Raw genomic sequence first — 20650 nt, 5'->3', positions numbered from 1 at the left:
GCCCCTCGCTCCCACTTCCTGTGTGCCCCCTCGCCCCTCGCTCCCACTTCCTGTACTCCCTCACTCCTTAGTCCCACTTCTTATGCCCCTTCATCCCTCATTCCCACTTCCTGTGCTCCCTCACTCTACTTCCTGTGTGCCCCCTCAGCCTTCAGTCCCATTTCCTGTGTCCCCTCATCCTTCATTCCCACTTCCTCTGCCCCCTCACCCCTCATTCCTACTTCCTGTGCCCTCTCACCTCTCATCCCCGCTTCCTGTGCCCTCTCACCTCTCATCCCCACTTCCTGTGCCCTCTCAGCCCTCATTCCCACTGCCTCTTTCTCACTTGCATGTGAGCTTGTTCACACTGGAACAGTCAGTGAAGACGTGCGTTAGGTCACCTGTTTGAATGAGTGCCACCATACGTATGAAAAGGAGGTGGAGGTGTGCGACATCAGCATGTACCATCACTCAAAAAGCACTCCTTGATATAAACGGTTGACCCCTAGAGTCAGGCAATCTATGGTGGCTCAAAGCGATGCTGGGCCTCTCACCCCACTGAAAGAGAAATAACTCCTGAAATAATTTTTCCCCTTTGAATTGTGAATAAAAATTCAAGCATGCAGAAGAAAAAGTCAGTTCTGAATGACATGCTTTTTATAACTCGTGGCAATGGAGTGAAAGGGGATAGGAATTTTCCACTAGCTTCCATTGGAAGAGACATGCATGCAAGGCAGTAGGGTTAGGGAGAAGGGGCAGACCTCCAGAACTGAAACTAATTATGGGAAAATGATTCAAGTCCCTTGTACTTTTACCACAAGCATTTGGAGAATCACACTGAGAAGTTACTTCCCAAACTGCTTTGGTGCTCAAGTAAATTTGGCCTTTCTGCATGTTATAAAAGTAGTTCAATTTTCAACAAGTGAGAAAGGCAGGCAAGCAAACTATAAATTACATGCAGAAATGGACCACCATACTTTGTGAAACTGGACCATTCTGTCCTTCAGCTAGCCCTACACGACCAAAATCGCACCGGGCCAAGGCGGCCGTGCTACCCTGCGGAGCAGGCTCGCTGCTCTGAGGACGCCCCTCTGCAGCACGCTAGGATGCAGCATGCACACTTTGGAAAGCTGGGAAGGAGACAGGAGACAGGTGGCGCCCACCAACCAGCTTGCAAGAAACAGGCCTGTTTTTGTTAATGGTTTTAGAAGTTAGGAGTAGTCAAGTATTGGTCTTATCAATTTACTGATTTCACAATAAACATCGGAAATCAGAGAGACCGCAATTAAAGACAATATGTGGACTGAAGGGAGGAAAGAGGTTAGACTGAGTGTGCACCCTATCATATGCAAGATGCTATAAGGACGTTCTAAACCTTAAGTAACTCCAACTGTTTACCAGTGGTGTGTACCGGTCAGTCAGGCACGGCTCAGCTGGACATCGCCCACCTCATTTCAAATTCCATGCTGATGTTCATGCCACACTCACCTCTTTCAGCAGCAACCACCAAACACCCAGCTTCACACAGAGGCATAATCCAATTGCGTTGAAACTGCATGCTACTTTGAAATACTAATTTTCTAGTGGCTGATAGATGTTAAGTACTGTTGGGTTTCCCTTGAATACTAAACTACCTCTCACTGCTCCTAGGAGTTCGCTGCAGGGACCCAGGGTACCTTGGCAGACAGTTTGGGAACTGTGCTAATTTCTTTCATTCAGTTTTCATGCCAACATAGCTCAGGAGGGTATTTACAAACCTGATTTGCCAATGAGATATGTGAGGTTAAAAAAAAAAAAAAGTTGACTTGGTAGCTAGTAGCTGAGCTAGAATTCACAGCCTTATGTGTATAAGTCTCCAAATCTGTACCAGCATGGCAATCCACGATAAGTTCACAAAAATCACCACCTCTTCCCCACTTTAATGCAACACAAAGCTATTCTACTCAGGTTTTTATCAGGTTGCTCAAGCAGGAAAGACTTGAACTGGGATAACTTAAAACGTGATTAAATTCTATGGACAAATTCATGTATTTTACTTTTGTCAGAGTAATTTTGTATTCATTCTAATGGGTGATGGGTGGCTCAGCTACTCAGAGAATAAATCATTTTCTTCCTACACTTGAAGCCACTGAACTTCAACAAAATGCAACCCATGACTCAGACATTTATTTATTTATTATTTATTTTTAGACTAATGGGAACTGCATGAATTCTTTCTTGGTCTTCCAAGAGCAAATGCCTTTTATGCTTGATCCGGAAAGAATTGAGTTTCCGAATGTTAAATTACTAATTTACCTAACTGAATACTTTTAACCCTCTTTGAGCAGCTGGAACAGTTTAATCTATAGCTCTCTGCAGTCGCTGTGAAATTGCTTTTTCAAAGTTCACTTTTTAAGGCAGTATTTAGGAACAACCAGATGAAAGCTGCACACAGATGTAAATAAAATCACTCACAACAAGTAAGGGTCATGGTGTCACAGCAAAATTTGTCAAACATTTCATTTTTAAGATCCCTTCCTTAAAAAAAAATTGAGGTCTAAAACTCAGAGGAGTATAAAAAGTGTACTAATCTTAAGTCGACAGCTTCGTGAACTTATAAAATATGAATTTACTCATGTAAAGATATAAGATATTTCCAGCACCCCGGAAATTCCCCTCCTGATTCTTTCCTCTCGCGTTAATGACTTCTTGTGCCCACTCTGCTCCCCCACAACAGCCCCCACCACGATCGTCACTCTGACTTGGGTCACCATCAGCAGGTTTGGTCTATTCTTGAACCAGATGTAAATGGGATCACGTAATAAGTATTCTTTTACGTGACTTCTTTTTGCTCATTGCTGCTTGTGACAGCATTTCATTTTACCGGCAATCTATTCTGTTATTTTTATATACTGAATTGCAGTACATTAACACATCAAATCAGCTCCCAAAGGGCAACACTGATAAATCAAAATAATCATTCTATTATGAGAAAGGACCTAGTGGAAAGTGCTCATCAAGGAATGTTATTTTGCGGTTTCAATCTGGAATCATAGAATTGGCTGTAAAACATATCTCAAGTCCTCTTTATTTGGACAGATCGACAGACTTTACATACAGCATGTTAGTATGTAAGAGAGGTTATTATACTGCACAGTATATACTTCTATATGCCATATCGGTGCCTTTATTTAAAAGAATTTCTTCTTAGACTGAAACTCTATGCAAAAGTTACTTTAGAATACGTAGTTGTACAGAAATAGAATAACATACATTTAAACTCCATATGAAGCAGTGACACCTTCATTTTATGGCCAGATTTTGCTTATCTGTTCTTACTCAACAACTGGAGAGAAAGTGACTCCCCCAATATATGAATGGTATGCCCTTGAAACAAAAGATGGAAATAAAATTCCCTCCAAAAATGAATCAGAAGCATCATCCCTGAACTGGTAATTTGTAAAAGAGAAGTTTGGAACAACATATATTTTGTAGCAAGATACTCTCTTATTTCAGGTCAGCAGGCCTTGGAAGACATAATTAGAAGCTCACTGATTTGTCCAAAGTCATAATCACTATTTGCAGTTCCCAGCTGAGGCTCTGTTCTCCCGGAGTCAAAGTGCAGCCGTGCCCAGAGCACTGTGTGTGTGGCCTCTGGAAGAGCTTCCCTGCACTGCGAGCCACAGACAGAAGGGGAATGTACTCAGAGCTCTTGTCTGGCCTTCCAAAGAGAACAGCAGTCCCACTTGGCTGTCAACATTTCAGAGGTGGACAGAAAATACTTTGAAATATACTTAATACACTTATCAAATTTCAGATCAAGAAATGAAGGAACACTTAAAATTAGTTTAAAAAAAAAGTCTTACTATTCTGTCTTGTCACATAATTTGGGCACTGACTATTATTTTGTTTTTGCTGTACTGTGGTTGACTAGAAAAAAAAATTACTGTTGCTCAGATTTAAAATAAGTTGCTAACATGCTTAAAAATGCATCACTGCTGGGGCGCCTGGGCAGCTCAGTCGGTTAAGCATCCCACTCTTGGTTTCTGCTCAGGTCATATCTCATGGTCACGGTTGGTGACACTAAGCCCCTCCATCTGCTTTGTGCTGACAGCACGGAGCCTGCTTGGGATTCTCTCTGTCCCTCCCTCTGCCCCTCCTTCCTTTCCCCTTTGCCTACCTCGTGCATGCTCTCTCTCTCTCAAAATAAATAACATTTTAGAAATGCATTGCTGCCTTAAAAACTGATGTTCAGCTTTAAAAATTTAACGTAGTCTAATTAAACAATTTGTATTTTCTAATGTGAGATAAAAAAAAAAAAGGGTGATCCCTTTGCTCCCGCAAAGCTCAGGTAAGTGTGCACTTTCTTAAAGCACGTGCACACAGGCCACTGAAGTACATTAATAGATATGAAAATCTGTAGCTTTAAAAGCTTGTGAGAATGAAGACTGAACCAGAGGTCAAATGAGAGGTAATCTAATATCAGACTTTAGGAGAGGTACACTTTCCCTCCTAAATGGTTCAGAAAAATGTGAACTTGAGCTGCTATTAAATCATGAAATTAAAAAAGCTGCAGCTACAGCTTTATGACAAGGAAAATCAAAATGAAGAAAACACACTTGCCTAAATATTTCCCATGATTACTACTGCAGCAACTGTCGTGTGTGGTTCAGGGGGCCTTGTTCAACCTTAGCAGAAGACGCAGAAGGAAACTTGCACAGCCCTCCCCAACTGTACACACAAGGCTCCATCATGCTTTGCTCACAGAAACGTCAAATCGGTGAAGAGCGTATACAAATATATATAGTCTCCATTTACGTTAATCCACAGCAGCCACACTGATGTGAGAATATGAAACAGTTCAGAAGACAGCTATCAGCCACAGTGAGAAAATACCATAAAAATACATCTTGCTGACAGTGTGTCAGTGGTACAATCATATACAGAAGGTGAAATATTTTACTGCTAAATTCTCATGCAAACCGATGCAGTGTCCTTTGAGAGGTTTCCAGTGTTTTCTCCCCAAAATTCTCTCCAGCTTTGGGCTTGCTAGCAGAGCGCTTGGCTGACAGTCTGCTCTGATGTGCCAACACTGAGCAGGGCGCTCAAGGCCCAGTCCTGGGACTCCCCAGGCATGCCCACTGCATTCCCAAATCCCTGTCCCCCACCTTTCTGTGAAAGAGACTACACAGGCTTCCAGACTTCTTTTTAAAGAAGTAGTTTGCTTTTGAAGTATCTGTAAGACAAAAGTCATTTAAATTCCTCCAGTCTTTTCCCTCCTTTCCGTGACACCTGCATAGGAACTGTGCTAGTAAAAGAAAAAAAGAAGCCTACTACAAAGACGATCACTCTGTCTTGTCCCTAGAAATCTCTACAGGATTTCAGCAAAGCCACCTGAATACGGAAAGAGGCGGCAGAAACAGGGCAGGCAAAAGTCGTAGACAAGCTTTGGGATCTGAATCCTTCGTGGCAGAAGTGAAAAAGTAACAGTGGAAACATCTGGGGGCATGTTTTTTTTAGCTGAGCACAGGAATATCAGTGCAGTGGTGAGAGTGCAGGACGCGGACCTGGGCAAGCAGGGTGCTAATCTTCACTCCGCTGAGAGCTAATCCAGGCCCTGGTACCCTGGTTCATTAAGTGAGAGACAGTATTACTGAGTTCTAAAGCCCTTCTCCCCTCAGCTTTTGACAGCCTATTATGCCAGAGAGGAGTGAAAATGCATACATTTGTATCTTTCTATCTCCACACATGAGGACATACGTGTGTTTATATAGATGCATGTCTGTGAATACACTGTTTCAAAGGTACTATCTGCCAAAGAAAGACACTGAAATATTGGCTTACTTCATCTTTTCTCTCAGTGCACCTTAATTTTTAGAGAGGCAAGAACATGCTGGTTTCATTAAAAAAGAAATCTCCAGTACACTGTAGAAAAATGCATCAATCTCATCCCCAGAACGGAATTGCAACAGCAATTGCAGTTTCCACTGCAATCGCTGATAATTCGGTTCACTTCATAAAGAAGAGAATAGTTTTCTATTCCCTCTCTGCCTCCAGGAAGCGTCACCGGTATCTCATGAGCTGAGAACAAAATATCCCGAGAACTAGACAGCGCAGAGGTCTGCCAAATGTCTAATGTGTGGACAGGGTTTGCTGACTTTGGAAGTGAAGCTCTCAGTGGCTTCAGCGGCTACACCCTTGTCAGGCTTGGGGGTCGCGGGGATGGTGCCTGGCATTCTGGCCTCCAGCCACGCCCTTTCCCCAGGGTCTCAGGCACTGTCATCCCCAGAATGGCTGCTCCCAAGGGCAGCTCTCCCTGCAGCTCGACGTCAGCAGGTTCCAAGCTCCCACTGCACAGGACCGCTGCTGCCTGGGCTCCACCCAAGGAGCCCATGTGACACGAGTCGGGTGCCACTGCTTCTTGACCTCACCCTCTGTCCCAGCAGCTCTGGTCTGTGGCACTGTGGGGGCCAAGCACAGGAAGGCTCTGACCTCAGTTTTCTCATCTGGGAGTCGGGCCGGAGCACCACACTGCTGTCTCCAGAACACCTCCTCTAACCACACCCAGGCCTGGCGGGGCCAGCGTAGGACCCCAAGCTGGCTGGGGATGCCACCCCAGCCTCTCCAGGGCACCTGCAAGCATCCCCAAGGTGTGACACGGCCGATGCCCTAGAGGCTATCCTTGCCCAGAGGGATGGGAGCCTTCCCTTCTTTGCCACAGGTGGAGAGTGGATGGTTCGGTCTTGAAACACATTTCCTACAGACCCACAGAAGGTCACTGTGGGGTTTGTCACTGGTCACTGTCACAGCAGTGACCAACCAAGTCCAGGTCTGGACAGGCCTCAGCCTCCCTGCTGTCTTCGCCGATCTCTCATGGCTGTTCCCTGCGACCACTTTCTAAATAAACTTCCTGCATGCATGCCTTTGTCCCTGGCTCTGGTTTGGGGGGAAACCAAGCCACAGAAGTAAGAGAACCAAGTGAAATATATTAATATACAAAGAAATATATATTTAGTACATACAGAAATATATTTATATGTTTATATAAAGAAGTGAACATCTATACAATCATTTTGCAACTGTAAATTGCAATTGCCATTCTTGCTTTATATAATCATATACATCACCTTACAGTATCTGCAGCATTCATTTACTCGACTTATGAGTACTTAGAAGATGTTGTGAGCCAGAGGGGCGCCTGGGTGGCTGAGTTGGTTAAGTTGACTCAGGTCATGATCTCATGGTTCATGAGTTTGAGCCCTGCGTTGGGCTCTGTGCTGACAGCTCAGAGCCTGGAGCCTGTTTCAGATTCTGTGTCTCCCTCTCTCTCTCTGACCCACCCCCCTCATGCTTTGTCTCTCTCTCTCTCTCTCTCAAAAATAAGTAAACATTAAAAAAAAAGATGTTGTGAGTCAAAGTACTAGTAAATATTTGAGTAAGTATATATGTACCTTAAGAACCCATTAAAAAGCCACACATAAGTAAAACATGACACTTTTTCCCGTATGAAATGGCCAAACAAATTTATGTTACTATACTGGCTTCAGTATATTTAAGCTCACATATATTTTAAATGGCTGCTATTGAGGAAGAAAATAGCCATGTTTTTCACTAGGAAATGACTAGAATGCCTTGAGGAGAAAAATATACTTTCTCCTTAGATTCTAGGGTGATGGTATGAGAGACATACAAAGAAGCAAAGAGATGTGAGCTTACATGATAAAAACCCCCCAGTTAAATAACAAAAAGGGATATGTAATCACACTCACAAATAATAGCAAAGAAATACGGCCTGAGCGAGCCCAGATGGAATGGTGTATTCAAACCTTTTACAATTTCTCAGTCACAGGCAGTGAGCGACAAGCTATGAACGTTAAGCATGGCATCAACTGGGGCCAGAAGCTCGATTCTGTACCACGTCTTCAAGTTTATAGCCCTCAACAAGCACACTTTTAGTCTCTTCATGACCAGTGAAAACAGGAAAGGGGTATTCTAGACACAGTATCAGATAACAAAAGTCATTCTTAAATTATTAATAGGGGAAAAAAAACCCTGAAAAAATAGATCAGAACAAGTTAGTTACAGGAAGTGCCCAGAAGACCGTCTGTGGGGGAGGGGGGGGTCCACAAAGCGACAGTGGATGGAGACAAGTTTACTTGTTAACAACCTGGAAAACCCTTCCCAGCAGGTCCATGCTTCCCCTGTTTCCTGAAGCACCTTTCACTGGCCGTGGAGAGAAAGAGCCCAAATTAGTGACAGTCCATGGAAGGCACATGGCTTTGATAACTGCTTTTCTAGGCTAGATAAAGTCAAGTATGGTATCCATACAAAGAAGAAACAGAGAACTTTCCAGCTCACGGGGCATCTGAACATTATCTCCAAATGCACAGACAAACATATCTGTCCCCCACCCAAGTCCTACAAGTGTGTCAGAGGACAAACATTTGCCTGGAGTCACACATCTCTCAGACTTCGCCTCTTTCATGTCTGCTTAAATACTGCTGAGTATGTAACTACTTAGAAGCAAAAGCTCGATTAAAAACAAAACAAACAAACACAACAACCATCACACACTTTATAAGGAGTGGGCAGAAAGCCCATTTTGCCACTTTTCTGTCTGAAAACCTCAAAAGATGTTTCAGTTTCTTCATGCCAGGGAACCAAGAACATTAGGTCAAAAGCCTTCTAAACTGAAAATCCCTGGATTTAATAATCTTGCATCCAAGTTTTCAAACTAATTGTAAGAGCAAAGGCTTCGACTGTTGTTACTAGGAGTGTGGCTGAGGGCCGGCTCCGGAATTCCACATCCCAAGCAAATGAGAACATAAATCGGAGAGGGGGCAAGATGGCGGAGAAGTAAGGGGCTCCGTACTTGCACTCGCGCCCATACATCATACGGAAAAGATCTGAAGCCATTGAAACCTTACAAAACCTGAGAGATTGGGAGAAAAAGGACGCAGAATCCACTGAGAAAGCCTTCTAACGGCTACCTCAAGAAACAAGCCAGAGTACACAAGGTGGAGAGTCCCAAATATCACTACGAATAGGAAAATAAAATAACCAAGGTCCCAACAAGAGAGACCAAGAGATACCGTTCAAAAAACACTCTCTGAAAGGATAGGCCCTGGACAGTCAAAGAGTGTTCTTGGATATAGCAGCGCTCATAGATGCAGAGAGCATTAACAGGTCTTTAAAACCAACAAGAGCCGGAAAGCTAACTAAAATGACGAAACGAAACAGCTCTCCTCCAAAGAAACTCCAAGAAGAAATGACAGCTAATGAGCTGCTCAAAACAGATATCAGCAGCATAACTGAACAAGATTTTAGAATAATAATGGTAAAATTAATAGCTGGGCTTGAAAAAAAACATAGGGGACATCAAAGAAACTATGGCTACAGACAGAATGGAAAATAAAAATAAGCATGAAGAATTAAAAAATGCAATAAATGAGATACATAATAAATTAGAGGCCTCCAATGCACGGATTGAAGAGGCAGAAAGGAGAATAAGCGATTTAGAAATGAGAACATAAATCTATACTATCAGGGGGTTTAAGAATCAATGAAAAACAAGTACAAAATGTTCTTTTTGGTATCTAAACACAGCACAGTGCAGTGGAGACCTTTCAGGAGGGCTCGCGATGGGGGAGGCCATGACCTCAGAGGGGCAAGGGCCCAGGCCAAGGGAGACGCAGGCAAACGCTGGAGATATGAAGCAGCCTAAGGGTTCTCACACAGCCTGATGCAAGGTGTGCGCAGAGTGCAGCAGGCTGGGAGAAGAGAGAGCACAGGTAGAGGAGTCTATGCCGCCAAGCAGGGGTCTGCACTTCACCTTACAGGCACAGCCGCGAGGGAGGGGCCTGAGCTCCAGAGTGACCACAGCACTCAGGGTGGGGTTGCCAGAGGACAGTCAGGGGCTGTGTGACAATCCAGAAGACCCAGACAGTGGGGCGGGGGGTGGGGGTGGGGCGGGAGAAGGGATCAAGTCAGGAAGGATTACTAAGGTAGGGAAAAAAAATCGTTTTTGGGGATGTGTGTGTACATGAGAGAACAGTTACAGTAACTTGTTTCTAAATGGAAATGCTAGAGAATAAAACATTTCCAGTGAAACCTTTCCTAGCAAGGTTAGATCATTCAGATGGACAAAAACCACTTAATTAAAAGCTATCAGGACATGAAGCTGTATTTAAATAGAAACTCTCTCTCAACCAGGACTATATAGTTGGTACAGGACCAAGATCAAAATCTCAAAGTTGGCGATAGTTTTTGTACACTATGTTTTCCTTTGCCCAGCCAATTTCAAGATTACTTTCCTTTTGGTCGAAAAAAATGATAATCTTGGTGAGATCAAAGATAGCAATGGAACCATTTTCATATATAATCAATCTGCCATGGTTACCTTGCAAACAGACTCATTTTTCCTGTCAAATATAATCGTCCCAAACGTCAAAAGAGTAATCAAAAACTTCAGGACACATTTTACATTAAAAAAAATACTTATCTCTATGTATGTTAAAGCAGTTTACTACGGTTGCTTGAACTTCAACGTGTGGCCCATTTTTAAAGACTGTGTTTCGAGTGCAATCTCTCTTAGCAAATCAAACCAATACTGGGCCACAATCTATGCAACCATTATGCCAGTGATAGCCTTGAAACGTTAACTGAATTTGGATAATTCACTTGAATTCTAAGGAAACAGAAACCGCTCAGGGACCTACACTTCCAGTGCTTAGACCAACAATTCAAGAATGGGGCAAAAGTTAACGTCTGTGCCTCCTTTCCAACTGTAATGGGGACTCTGGGACTTTTGGGGAGTACCTGGACCCACAAGTCAGCATCACTGCATACATCGTCTTCTGACATGAAAGCAATGTCAAACATCCCTGCAAAACATGAGTGTGTGAAGACACCCGTGTGAAATGAGGAAGAGCCACGTCCCCTGGGAGGCTCAAGTATCTCAGGACTGTTCTGATAAGATGGCTAAGTGCGGACGACAGAGATGGAAACAGCTGCCCAAGGAGAGTGGAGCAGGACACCGCCAACAGGAGTAGAGATCTCTCTTTTTTTAAAGTTATTTTTTAAAAAGATTTATTTGTATATATTGAGAGAAAGAGAGCACAAGCAGGGGAGGGGCAGAGAGAGAGGGAGACACAGAATCAAACAGACTCCAGGCTCTGAGCTGTCAGCACAGAGCCCGACGTAGGTCTTGAACCCACGGACTGTGAGATCCTGACCTAAGCTGAAGTTGGATGCTTTAGTGACTGAGCCACCCAGGTACCCCAAGGGAGCAGAGATCTTATTCATCCCATGTTTTCCCTGGAACTAAGACCTCCTTCTACCAGAATGGAATTGCATTTAGGCAGGTTACTCTATTTCTGGGTTTCAGTTGCAGGCAACAAAAATAAGTGACACTAAACAGAAATACGTTCCAGGGAAATAAACTAGAAAAGCAGCAAAAGGCAGGGAAAGTGAGGTTCTCAACAGCCAGTCCTAGCCTGTGCGTGTAAGGTCCCGGGTACCCGGAGCCCATGGGAAGAGTGGACACAGGAGCAGGGGGCGTCGGCAGGGAGCAGCAGACCTTAACCACAGTGATTGCGGTTTTTCTTGTGTAGTCCTGGGACTAAATACCTTCTTCTCTGTTGTTAAAGAGTACTCAACTGTCACAGCATCCATTTCTCTTAAAATCTTATTTTATCTTCACTGCTTCAAGCGTGAGAGCACACATCTTTTTACAAATCCACACACAAATGTCTACTTCTTGGTATTTGTTTCTGTTCCACTTTCTTGCCAAAGATTTCAATTAGATACTGGGTCAGTAGCATGTAGATTTTTACTTTATTTAGCTGCATATACTGTACAGAGACATTATACACATATAGACAATATAAATAAGATCTATCTACACCCACACAACTCATATATGCGTGAATCTGTAATTTGCTTCAGTGTAAGATCACACACACACACCATACTCAGATACTTTGTAATTCTGAAAAGCTGAAAAATAATGACTTAAAAAGACATTTTGTATTCTATTGTTTTAGAGCTTAGAAAAAAGTTACGGCAATAAACTTTTTTTCCCCTGTAAATATTGGGATCTTTTTAGTTCCTGAGTCTAATTTTAAACGGGAACTGGACTGTAAAAATATCAAATTATAAACAAGCTTCTCATGTCTCTTGATGGTTGTGACCACATTTCACTCAGTAGTTCTAAAATGGGGTGGTGGGGGGACTCTAGGACCTATTTTCTTCCTCCAATTGTGTGACTTAGAGCGACAAAGGGCAAAATCATTTTTATTTAGTTCTTAACTACTAAAATCAATAAGAAGAGTAACACCTTTATTTATACTAGTTTATAAGTTTTGACTTTGGAGTATGGACTTCAACCAAACTCCAGCTTGAGTATATCTTTAATGAGTCCAAACTTCCCAGAATAAGTCTCTCTAAATATTATCTTTGCTGGGTGTTAAGAGTAACTAAGACAACTCCTCTCGATGACTTATATGGCTTTAACTTTAACCTCAAAAATTCTATTACTCCCTTGGTGATGAGAGAGAGAGAAAGTCTGTGTGTGTGAGAGTGTGTGTGAACGAGAGAGAGAGAGAGAGAGAGAGAGGGAAAGAAGAAATAACAAACTTCTTTGAGTTCTCATAAATTATCTATTTAAATCATAAAAGTTACAATTTTAAAAAGGCGGGGGAAGGGAAGAAGAATAAATTAAGAAAGGACACAGCCACTAAAAAGCTTACGCTAGTTAATGCAGGGCCGACAAGGGCTTTGCTCTCCAGGTTTTATGAAGTCTACACTAGAGCTATTTCCTGGGCTGCCAAGTAATAAATAGCACCTGATTTCATTTTTTTACAGTGGTCTCATCTGTTCTGCTTCCTACAGAGAAAGGCTTCAACGAAAAGATTTTACAAATGATCAGAGCCGTGTAGTAGTTGTCAGGCTTCATGCTATGTCACCCTCCCAGGGACCACGGGAGAACCAGGGAGTGACCATCCACCCTCACGACAACCAGCGTGGAGGGAGATGGGAAGCACACAGGAGTAGGGACAGAATCCATGGCAAGCAAGCAACAGAAGCAGACAACGTAAAGTTCTAACGCGGATTCTAAGACTTACAGTACCAGTCAAGACACCACAGTCAGTTAAGCGTCTGACTCTTGATTTTGGGTCAGGTCATGACCTCACAGTTGGGAGATCAAGCCCCTCACTGGGCTCTGTGCTGGGTGTGGAGCCTTCTTGGGATTCTTTCTCCCTCTCTCTCTGTCCAACCCCCACTCTCTTTCTCTCTCTCAAAAAAAGTTTAAAATGTTAAAACAAAAATAATTAGTTGTACCAACAAAGCAGCACTTGACCCATGAGGGAGAAACTCCACCCTTCCCCTTCTGTTTTCTCACTCTTTTTTTTTAATTAAAAAAAATTTTTTTAATGTTTTTTTTTAATTTTTAATGTTTTATTTATTTCTAGGAGAGAGAGAGAGACAGCGTGAGCAGGGGAGGGTCAGAGAGAGAGGGAGTCACAGACTGAAACAGGCTCCAGGCTCTGAGCTGGCAGTCAGCACAGAGCCCAACGCGGGGCTCGAACCCAAGAACCACGAGATCATGACCTAAGTGAAAGTCGGACGCTTAATCAACTAAGTGAAAGTCGGACGCTTAACCAACTAAGCCACCCAGGCGCCCCTAAATTTTAATGTTTTTTAAAATTTATTTCTGAGAGAGAGAGAGACAGTGTGAGCAGGGAAGGGCAAGAGAGAGAGGGAGATACAGAATCTGAAACATGCTTCAGGCTCTGAGCTAGCTGTCAGCACAGAGCCCAACACGGGGCTCAAACCCAGGAAATGAGATCATGACCTGTGCTGAATTCGGATGCCTAACCGACTGAGCCACCCAGGTGCCCCACTGTTTTCCCACTCTTACAGGCAGAAGCACAGAATTACTTTCTGGTTAACATTTTAGGAGAAATGCTGTTTGATGACTGACTCTATGAATGGTTTCTGCTCAGAGAATTACAAGTTTTAAAGAAAGGCATTATGAGCATTTTTATACTCATCTTTCAATTTAATAAAAAAAAAAATTCCGAGTTATAATTATGAGAAAAAGAAAGAAAAACAGAGGTTTCTGCTAACATGAAAGTAGTTTGGGTCAATGACTACAACCGTAGCTCCTGTCATTGGCTCACCATGAAACACAAAAAAGAAAGGAAATTATATTTTAAGCATCTAAAGTTATGCATGCACACAAGGGATGTAAAAGCATTGCTTCATTAATCCTTCAAACGTTCCTCTGACCAATCAGAAATCCCATTTTATATCGGAGTCACCAGGTGCCCACAAAGCTAAGCAACATCCCTAGAGTCAAGGGAGAATCTGAGATCAGGTGTCCATGTGCTCTTCCCCACACACCTGGGTGCCCTGAATTTATATTTCAATATGTAATTTTACTGTCAAAGATACAGACATCTATACCTTCGGCAGTGAAGTTAGCTTCTTCACCCTCTTGTGCTGAAGCAAATATTACAATGAGCCGGCATGGCCACATGCATGGCCACGTGAATAGGTAAAGGAAGTAGTGTAGGATTACGAGTCAGCTGGTATACAAAATGATGAACTTGTGAAAAATGCATGTATGTTGGGGAAAGCGCAGAAGGTCTAATGTGTGATGAACGAGGTAAGAGGGAAGTTAGGGGCAATGGGGGGGGGGGCAGCAGAATGCGAAGTGACGGGTGATTCTGCTATGCGGAATCCAAAGGGGAGCCCTTCCTCATACTCTGTCTTAGACAGACTTCTAAAGTCTCTATTTCAAGAAACCACATGTCTAGAATGGGGGAGAAACAGTGATGCTTCTTAGTACCCAATTTTCATTTCCTGTCTAATATGGATAGAGCTGCAGCCTGGAGAATGTCTGCTGGACGGCATAGCTGCCTCCTCGCTTCTGCGTCGGGGCCACACTGCCTCCCCTGCCGGCCACAGTGTAGGCTTCTACAGGTAACCAAAAACGATGAGCACCTTGTCTCCTACACATGATGTTACTAAGCTGCCAGATTTTAAGTCAACACACAACGACAACTACTGCATGTACTGCTAGTGATAAGAATAAACAAAATATAGCAAGATTAGAGCAAGGCACAGGTCTTCCAACAGATTTTTTAAAGGAAAGGGAAAATACTTAGGAATAAGGTTTCTGATCATTTGACTGATGACTGTCTTTGTGACTCATGTTCTTTTTGTAGCTTGAGACTTATATCCAGGACAACATGAAGAAAGAAATGGTAGAGATACAACAGAATGCAGTACAGAACCAGACGGCTGTGATGATAGAAATAGGAACAAACTTACTGAATCAAACAGCGGAGCAAACACGGAAGTTAACAGATGTCGAAGCACAAGTAAGTAATGAAACAGAAAACACATAATGGTCCAGCCAGTAACTGCTACCGAGAAATCATGTCGCATGGCTACTTAGTTAAAGACGGAACAAGTGAAGAAAGCTTGAGTGCAGCAGAAAAAAAGATGAGTTGATAAGAAATCAACAATTTGTGGTTGGACAAGAATTTAAAATATGTTTTCACTTTTAATGCTGAGGTTAAATTACATTTTTTTTCTACTAAGGGCATTCAAATCATTTCATATGATGCATACTTGACAACTATAAGATAAATTCTCCTCTGCCTTGCTGGGATCTTCTGGACTCTTGATAAGTCCTCAACGTTTCATTTAAGAACTGAAAAGCACTGGGGCGCCTGGGAGGCTCAGTCAGTTGAGCATCTGGGTGAATTTGGCTTGGGTCATGATCTTACGGTTGAGGGATCGAGCCTCAGGCTAGGCTCTGTCCTGATAGTGGGTATCCTGCTTGGGATTCTCTCTCTCCTTCTCCTTCTCTGTCCCCCAAACTCACTCACTCTCTCTCAAAATAAATAAATAAATGTTAAAAAAATGAGTACAAGAAACTTTGTTCTTTTTTTTTTTTTTTTTTTTTACATTTATTTATCTTGAGACAGAGAGAGAGAGAGAGAGAGGGAGGGAGACAGAGAGAGGGAGATAGAAAGGCGGGGCAGAGAGAGGGAAAAAGAGAACCTCAAACAGGCTCCACACTATCAAAGTGGAGCCTGACATGGGGCTCAAATTCACACACCCAACCAGGAGATCATGACCTGAACTGAAATCAAGAGTGGGACACTTAACCAACTGAGCCACCCAAGCGACCCAAGTGACTTTGTTCCTAAATCTAACTTTCAAGATAAAACCAAATCTCAAAGAACTGTTAAAGCATTTGTGGAATGAGTTTATCGACAAAGAAGCAAAGAGTTTACAAGCAGCAGCACCTCCGGCACAGAGGGCTGAGCCATCAGCATGAAGCCTTGAGCTCTCTGATGCCTCTGCTCTGTCATCGCCTGGGTGAACGAACCTGAACATGGCCTCGGCAGTTTAGCTACCAAGTGAGGGCTGTCTTGCGACTGGCTTCTAAGTTCCCTTTTAGCTATCAGATTTTATGCGCTGCTGATTAATTGCAGCAGGAAAGAAAAATACAAAAATAACAAAAGATCAAGGGCAGGACACTGAACATCAGAACATTAAAACAAAATTCATCCAGAGTCTGGCCAAATGACATACAACCTGTGACCGAGTTAGAATAGTCCAGGTAGGAGGGGTGCCTGGGTGGTTCGGTCGGTTAAGTGTCTGACTTCAGCTCAGGTCATGATCCCACAGTTCATGGGTTTGAGCCCCACCTTGGGCTCTGAGCTGACAGCTGGGAGCCTGGAGCCTGCTTCAGATTCTGTGTCTCCTTCTCTCTCTGGCCCTCCCCTGCTCACGCCCTCTCTCTCTCTCCTTCAGAAATAAATAAACATTAAAAAAAAAAAAAAAAAAAGAACAGTCCAGGTGGGAAAAAAGTACTGTTGGTGGAATTTATTGAGATGCTCCAAGTTAAAGCCTCAACATTGGTACATCTGCTTTCTGGTTTCTTTATAAGCTTATGAAGTTAGTACCTTCCTACTATGAGGTATAAGTAATGCTCAAAAAAAAAAAAAAAAAAAAGAGTAGATTTAATAGTAAACACTTTCTGTGATGCATTATTTCTATATGCTACTTCAGCTGAAAGAAATGCCAGACATTAGACAGAAGGGGACACCAGGTAAGAGAAAGTGTAAGCCTCCCAACTGTAATAAGATCACATATAGAACAGTGCAGGCATTCTTTCCTTGTCTCCTTAAGAACTGTTGGATAAAGCAGGGACAACAGTAGGAAGTGGTAGGAGAATAAAATATTTTCATCTGAGGATAGAATAAGGAGTTACTTCTTTACCGCCTCTTTCCACAATATTAAAACAGTGTAGGAAAAGTAGATATATCACATGATGGATTCACAAGGTATGAAAATTGTAATCCCAAGAGGTGATACAAGTTAAAAATGTAAAGACAAAAATTTTACTGTAAATGTATCAATACAGCAATATATCTGTAGTTAATTTTTAAAATAAATTAGTAATGCTTAAGTCACAGCCCTCACCTTTGGATAGTAAAGCTAGTGGGAAATCAAACTCATTTAAAAAAAATCTGTTGAGTAAATATTTCTTATATTTTCCGATAATGGTAATAAAGTGTAAGACATAAAGCAATGATTTATTTTCTTTTTTTAATGTTTTTATTTATTTTTGGAAGACAGAGAGAGAGAGAGAGAGAGAGAGAGGGGGGCAGAGCATGAGTGGGGGAGGCACAGAGAGAGGGAGACACAGAATCCAAAGCAGGATCCAGCTGTCAGCACAGAGCCTAATGTGGGGCTCAAATCCACGAACCATGAGATCATGACCTGAGCCAAAGACTGACCAAGTGAGATGCCCAGGCCCCCCAATAAAGCAATGATTTAAACTTTTGCTACATCCTGTGTAAGTCAGTCTTTCTAGTTTTTACTGGGGTTTTGTTGGGTCACATGATTTTTAAAACATCAATTGTGAAACCAGGTATCATATGATCTATGATAACATGAAAATGGGAAGATGACTGGAAAGAAATCAGCCTATAATGTCCAACTAAACACATTAAAATACCTGAACCTAGAAAAGGGACCAAATTATGCACCAAACCTACTTAAGGCATTTGTGGAGCAATTACTGTGTTAAACAGGTTTATATCCAAACCTAAAATTTTCTGACTAGAAGATTCTTCTAGTCTGTCAGACTCAAGCTACTGAACTGGACAGTGAGGGACAGGGAGAGATCAGAGGTCTTATAGGCAGGAGACAACCACCTGACCTGGACAGACAGTCACCTGTGCTGGAGGCCTTTGGAAAATTGATGGAAAAACATCACAGTTGATCCCCAGTCAGTCAGGACCTATATGTGCTCCTTCCAACCTCTGGCCCATTGTGCTTGGTGCATAGCCCTTAGTAAGTAAATAAAGGACCCAAGTTTTCAGTTCCTTTTAGAAATAACTGACATAGAATATTTGGGCCCAAAGAAGATGTAGGCCAAATCTATACTGCAGGTGTTAATATTAAAACCCAACCTCTATGCTGGCCGATGCCGTCATTCATTCAACAAGAATGAGTTCATGGAATGAACTCATTCAGCTCTGACCAAGGACAGGACTGTCCCTAAATCTGCCCGGTGGGACCAGGCCAAGCCTTTTATGAATGACACAGACCCTGGGCAAACAATGGTTCTCTCAAGGACCCTTATTCCTGGGCAACAATTCTACCTTCCACTTACACGTGATGTCACATCCTGAATAACCAAGACCCAGAGGATGTGAGTAACAGGTTCTTCCTGATAGAAGGTAGCCGAACGCCAAAGAATTCATCCTTAAAGCTGCTGGAACACAATAGGAACAGAGACAGTGCATTAGGCGTATGCCAGAGGGGCCCGCAGAGCAAAACTGAGTTCCCACTGCGTAGCGATGCATTACTGTTCTCCAATTGGCTGATATGATTTTTAAACTTAAAAAGAAAGAGGAGAGAAGTGGAAAAGAAAAAAATAAAAGGCTAACCAAGTGAATACAAAGTAGGAAATACTGGGCTAAAAATGAGCTATATTTTTATAGAATAGAAGCACGTGACTTCTAATCATATCATCTACTGACAAATAAGAGACCTGCATTTCATTTTGAGCAGAGGCAGAACCTTTTCCATTTATCAACAACTTCTAAATAGAACCGTTTTATACTCCCACTTGGCTCACTGTGTGAAAAGAAATGCTAAAACATGACAGGACAAGAAGAACGGCATTGTATTATTTGACACAAATACTACTGTCCAGAACTATTAAACGCTTTCCAAAAAAAGACATGGTTAAAAAAAACACACACACACAGAAAAAAAAAAAAAAAAAAACCACACTCTGAGGCAATCCAGGAACTTCAAGGCTTTTCTGAACATGAAGAATGTGCCAAAATAAGATAGCTGGGTCAATAGAAAATGCTTTAGTTATGTTTTCTTATAATTTGGCTGACTTAATCATAAGGAAGTTATATGTAACTTTAAAAATGACAAACAGGAATTTTATTTTGTTACATTTAGGTATTAAATCAGACAACAAGACTTGAACTTCAGCTTCTGGAACATTCCCTTTCCACCAGCAAATTGGAAAAACAGATTTTGGACCAGACCAGTGAAATAAACAAATTACAAGATAAGAACAGGTAATAAAAACACACAAATTTATAATCCAGAATTGCATGTTTCCTAGATCTGAAAGCCTATTTTCATGTGACCATTAATTATAAGCATAGCTTCCAAAATGCCAGATTTCTTAATGCATAGGGTCAGGATCGGACACCTTGTGATGGGAAGGTAGTGAGAGGCTTTGGGGAAAAGTACAGAAGTGGCTGTACCTTCTAACCCAGTCTTCAATTTTTTTCATTCTCTGGCCCCTTAAAGATTCTCCTCTAGTCACCCTCCAAGCTCTGCCTTAATACTGCCCGAGTTAAACCCTGACAAAATGCTGCCAATGTCTCGGAGTCAGAGTAACACTGGCCCAGGTTTTTACCTTTGCCTCTAGGAATCTCATTGCTTCCAATGCAAAATGACCCACTGCAGGAAAACCACACTTACGCTGTCAACAAGGCACATTTCGTGGTGCAATAGTTACTCTTAAAACATATGATAAAGTAAAAATGGAACTCATTAACAAATAGTATGTTAATATTTAAATAAGATCTAGAAAGCTCCCAAGAACGCCAATACAAAAACAAACTTTGGGTGATCACTGGGGATTGTTTTCACAGGTTTATTGCAGTCGGGAATAAATGAGGATAATTTTGTCTAACAACTTGTTTCTAAGCAAGATGTGCATATGACATGGAGAATGGTCGGACAATAATATACTCTATTTTACAACTAAATAATCTCAAGCAAATAATTCTTTTTTCTTACCCCAAAATGAGGATAAACGTATTGTCTTACAATCCTTCTTTCCTGTTAATCAAGTATTCAGGTGAAATAATTCTTTCTGTTCTTTGGGTAACAAGTTTAACTCACTAATGATTTAGAATTTTGAGGAGCAAATAGCTTTCTTGTTTTTTTTTATTCTTTTGCAAATAGATTTTTTAATTCAAATTATTTTCTTTAGTGTTTCAATTGTTTTCTTCTGCAAAGTAAAAACTAAAAGTTTGAGGCCAATCACTGAGATACAATAATCTAATGTCATTTTCTTAAAATGGTCTTATTTAATAATGTTCTCTTTTATTTAATGAAGTTG

At 41.9% G+C, this 20650-nt stretch overlaps 2 protein-coding genes across 4 annotated transcripts in view; one reads left to right on the top strand and one right to left on the bottom strand.

Annotated features, from left to right (window-relative positions):
• MCPH1 (microcephalin 1) overlaps positions 1-20650 on the bottom strand; it is a 270061-nt gene that overhangs the window by 97544 nt on the left and 151867 nt on the right. The gene's annotated exons all lie outside the window — the stretch shown is intronic.
• Positions 1-20650, top strand: part of ANGPT2 (angiopoietin 2) — a 59144-nt gene that overhangs the window by 16290 nt on the left and 22204 nt on the right. For both annotated transcript variants that reach the window (XM_039219170.1, XM_039219169.1), the window contains exons 2-3: positions 15192-15347; positions 19471-19592. In XM_039219170.1, coding sequence (XP_039075101.1) covers positions 15192-15347; positions 19471-19592 — 278 coding nt within the window. The remainder of the gene's footprint in view (positions 1-15191; positions 15348-19470; positions 19593-20650) is intronic.

The sequence above is a fragment of the Hyaena hyaena genome, unplaced genomic scaffold (genome assembly GCF_003009895.1).
Source record: "Hyaena hyaena isolate Hyena2069 unplaced genomic scaffold, ASM300989v1 scaffold_796, whole genome shotgun sequence".
Taxonomy (NCBI): domain Eukaryota; kingdom Metazoa; phylum Chordata; class Mammalia; order Carnivora; family Hyaenidae; genus Hyaena; species Hyaena hyaena.
The sequence above is the reverse complement of the archived record's forward strand: the minus strand, read 5'-3'. Positions and strand labels throughout refer to the sequence as shown.